Here is a 4881-nt window from a genome sequence, read left to right as displayed (position 1 = left end):
AAACTTCGGAGTCGGGTTCGGATCGGATTTACGAATCGGGTACGGTTTGGTACTTCGAATACGGGTATAATGCTTAGGCCTATGTACAACAATGAGTACTATTTTCTAAAATAATATGCATATTTGTAAACTAGCACCATGTTTTATTCTACATAACATGTTAAAAAAAAACCATAGCATGTTATTTAAATAACAACATTTCAATTTAGTGTTGTCTTTTTAAAAAAAAAATTATACTAGCCATTTACTTAATCAACTCTCACGATATGATAGTCATGTACCTAAATTACTCAACAAAATAATGCAATACAAGTATAATCATGATTGACAAAGTCTTATCTCGTATGTACGAAAAACAAATAAAGAATCTTTTTGTCGACATAATTAAGGTACTTCATGTCGACAACATAAACAAAGTTGAAACTGTTGGCTGAAAATGAGGAATCTTAAACTTCAAAATATTGTAAATACTCGTATCCTTCATATGTGTGAATGATGTAACCACAAAAATAGCAAAACTGTTTTTTATCTTTATCAAAAAAACTTCAAAATTTTTGTCACATGAATTTGTTCAAAACATTTCTGCGCTATTCACTTTCTGGTCTTAGAAATGAATGTTTTAAATAAATGTTAGAGAACACATGTCTTTGTCCACAATAAATGAGATTAAGAAAAAAAAAAACAAACAAAGAATCTCTATTTAATTGACTCAAAGTTTTCTTGTAACACAAACTCATCTCTTTCCTCTCACCTTCCCATACTTTTTTTCTCTCTCTGTCTCTCTGTCTCATCAACAATGTTACTAATCATATCTTTCATCATCGTCTCCTTCTTCTTCTTCATAATATTCTCACTCTTTCACATACTCTTCCTTCAAAAATTACGTTACTGCAACTGCGAGATCTGCCATGCTTATCTCACTTCAAGCTGGAGAAAAGACTTCATCAATCTCAGTGATTGGTACACTCATCTTCTCCGGCGATCTCCAACGTCAACGATCAAAGTCCACGTCTTAAACAGTGTTATCACAGCGAATCCATCAAACGTTGAACATATCCTCAAAACCCATTTCCACAGTTACCCAAAAGGCAAACAATTCTCCGTTATCCTTGGTGATCTTTTAGGCCGTGGAATCTTCAATTCCGATGGTGACACGTGGCGTTTCCAGAGAAAACTCGCGAGTTTGGAACTTGGAAGTGTTTCTGTAAGAGTTTTCGCCCATGAGATTGTTAAGACCGAGATCGAGACACGTCTTCTTCCGATTTTGACTTCATTCTCCGACAATCCTGGTTCGGTTTTGGATCTACAAGATGTGTTTAGAAGATTCTCGTTTGATACGATTAGTAAATTGTCATTTGGGTTTGACCCAGATTGTCTCCGGTTACCTTTTCCGATGTCGGAATTCGCCGTCGCTTTCGATACGGCCTCGACGTTATCGGCGAAACGAGCTTTAGCTCCGTTTCCTCTGTTATGGAAAATCAAAAGGCTTTTAAGAATTGGTTCTGAGAAAAAGCTTAAAGAATCGATCAATGTGATAAACCGGTTAGCTGGTGATTTAATCAAGCATCGGAGGTTAACCGGTTTAATGGGTAAAAACGATTTGATTTCGAGATTCATGGCGGTGGTAGCGGAGGACGATGACGAGTATCTCCGAGACATCGTTGTGAATTTTCTATTGGCGGGTCGGGATACGGTTGCAGCTGGTTTAACCGGTTTTTTCTGGTTATTGATGCGTCATCCGGATGTGGAGAACCGGATTCGGGAAGAATTAGACCGGGTGATGGGGACCGGTTTTGACTCGGTCACTGCACGTTGCGATGAAATGAGAGAGATGGATTATTTGCATGCGGCGCTTTACGAGAGCATGAGATTGTTTCCGCCGGTTCAATTCGATTCCAAATTTGCTTTAAACGATGACGTTTTGTCTGATGGTACATTTGTGAAAAGAGGGACTAGAGTCACGTACCATGCTTATGCAATGGGTCGGATGGACCGGATCTGGGGTCCGGATTACGAAGAGTTTAAACCGGAGAGGTGGTTGGATAGCGAAGGAAAATTCCGGCCCGAGAATCCGGTTAAGTACCCGGTTTTTCAGGCCGGAGCTAGGGTTTGTGTTGGGAAAGAGGTCGGCCATCATGGAGATGAAATCCATAGCCGTGGCAATCAATAGGAGGTTCAAAACACGGCTCGCAAGTCTCGAATCAACCAAAACACTCCGGTTTGCGCCTGGTTTAACCGCGACAGTTAATGGTGGATTGCCGGTTATAATCCAAGAAAGGAGTCAAGACTCATAAAAGCATTAAGTCAAGATATAAAATAATACTTTACAAAACCATAGATAGAGTCTGTGTTCTCTAACTGACCAATTATTGTTAACATGCAAACACACTTGTTAACAATATCTATGTGTATCATTATCTCTTATTTAATTTAGCAAAGCCAAGTGGGTCTTAATTTCTCGGAATCTCAATTGTATAATGCTTAAATTTAATATGATTACGCAATTGACCCAAAAGGCGTTCAGATTTATGTAAATTTGAATAGTTTATTTTAGAGGATGGTTTATGATAAGATTGCTTGATTCACACGAAGTGTATATGAATGTAGTGATTAGTATTGCGGATTAAAGGATCTGGGGTTTTATTGGATAATTGGCTCGATAACCATTAATTGTTAAGTATATTTTAAAAAGTTCAATTAATTTTTATTTTACTAAAAAATAGTTATTCTTTACATCAACAATTGATTCAATATTTTGATTTTGTTCTCTCTCAATCTCTCTCTTTTTTGAAAGAAACAGCCTATCTTCCCTTTCACTTGAAAATGAGTTAGAAAGTAATATAGTACAACACAACTTTCTTTTTAGGCCAGACATCCCAAAAAACATCTTTCTATTTTCTAGTTTCCAACCAAAATTCATAACTCTATTTTATCTATCGAATTATACGTTCAAAAATCCACGAAAAATATCCAATTAGTGTTTTCTCGACTTCGACATGTTTGTTATCTATTTATAGAAGATTTTTCTTCTAATGGCTGGACTCACATAAAATATTTCCTTGCAAAAGTGTTATTTAAAATATAAGGTATGGTTAAAGATAAATTTAATACATATTGTAGTGTTAAGGAGATGTTTATGATTTTAAAATAAAGTAATTGTGAATTGCCAACAGCAATATTCTTATATTTAGAAGAAAAAACTACAATATACTTTCTATAAATAAAAACATGATTTAGGTTTTTGAATCCAAATACTGGACACAATAATAATATTCACACAAATAAATTGACTATTATTAGTAAGTCTTGGTCATCTAAATACTTTATGAATCGAATAAAATACTTTTATTTATCTCAATATATATATATATATATATATATATATATATATTATATTATATTATATAGGGAAGTTGAAGTCGTTCTGGTGCCCATAGTATGATAAGATAGTTTTGAGATGAGGTGGTTTCGAATAAATATTTTATAACGTGGAATATATAACTATATTAAATACACTATGAATCTATGTATATAATAGGAGAGTCCTCTCTCCATTTAGGCTATCCACATCATCATCCACATAAGCAACTCTATTTATTTTACATTAATATAAATTTAAAGCATTCATTTAGTGTATATATTTATGTCACTTATAATTAATAGAAAAATTAAATAAATAAAAAAAAACAAATTATGTAAAATATAAAATAATAAAAAGAATACAATAAATTTTTTATTAGTAGTAATAATATAATAGAACTTTTAACAGATAACAATTAAATATAATTCAACTTCAAATTTTTAATGTTTATTTAAAATAAATGCTACACAAATAATGAAAGTATTTATTGAGTAAAAGTTGTTGAATTTTCTTGGTCACCTTATTTAAACAAATGAAAAGTTGAGGAAAACTTGAAAATTTTAGTGACATCCTTTGGTCTTTGCTTACATAATGTTTTTAAGTTTGTTATGTTTTTATTATTATTATGTTTTAATAAAGTGTGAATACTTTCATATTATAGATCTAATTTTGCTTGACATTACTAAATGTGGTCTAACTCCCTCTGTAGTAGCATTTCTTTACATTTTTTTTTTTTTTTCCTTTACAGTTGAAATTCTACATATTTTTGGATAACTAGATGAATGTGGAATTGAAAGACTTTGCGGCCCGTGGGTTTATTTATTAATAAAGAAATATGATTGAGAAATTGAAAAGAGACACGTTGAAAATGTGAAGTGCATGGTGGATGTAGAGGTGGAATCAATTTGGGTAAAGTGGTCATTTTGTAAATTAAGCAATGAAAAAGACGGCTAACTAATTAACAATCTTACAATTTTCACATAGTCCACATTTTTTTAATACATAGCTCTAATCTACTTATGAGTTATGCCGATCACGATCACGATAATATCTCGATACCTATGAATATGACCAAGTAACTATAAAAACATCAGATATCTTTTGCCGGTGTAGTTATGTATTGATGTTGATCACATGGTTTCAACAAATCCCACCGAGAGGTCACAATTATGTCGACAACTTTGTTCCATCTGATGTGTAAGAATGTGAAAAAGTAGATTTGACATGTCGACTGGTTTAAGCAAAACGGCGAACCGAATTAATAGGGCTTAGTACAAGTGTACGACTTGTTTTGGATCCATACAATAAGAACTTTTCAATGTATATACATAATTAACCAGTAGTAAGTGGAACCATGAATTTTCTTTTGTACTGAATGTTTTGGATCAAATTAAACGAAACAAGATTTAGACGTGACATCCCAAAATAATAAATCCTCTATATATAATTTGTGGGAGACAGAGAGCCGTTCTTATCGTTTTTGAGGTCCTAAATTTTTTTTAAAAATATGGTCTATTTTT

The 4881-nt window shown here is 32.8% G+C and overlaps 1 protein-coding gene across 1 annotated transcript; it reads left to right on the top strand.

Annotated features, from left to right (window-relative positions):
- The first annotated feature begins 583 nt into the window (after positions 1–583).
- Positions 584–2571, top strand: LOC9298636 (cytochrome P450 94C1). The gene is given in 2 exon segments (XM_021015472.1): positions 584–2128; positions 2130–2571. Coding segments are annotated over 2 exon segments (1497 nt in total). The 5' UTR covers positions 584–796; the 3' UTR covers positions 2295–2571.
- The last annotated feature ends 2310 nt before the right edge of the window (positions 2572–4881 follow it).

The sequence above is a fragment of the Arabidopsis lyrata genome, assembly GCF_000004255.2.
Source record: "Arabidopsis lyrata subsp. lyrata unplaced genomic scaffold ARALYscaffold_345, whole genome shotgun sequence".
NCBI classification, from domain to species: Eukaryota; Viridiplantae; Streptophyta; class Magnoliopsida; order Brassicales; family Brassicaceae; genus Arabidopsis; species Arabidopsis lyrata.
This window is presented reverse-complemented; position numbering and strand designations above follow the sequence as displayed.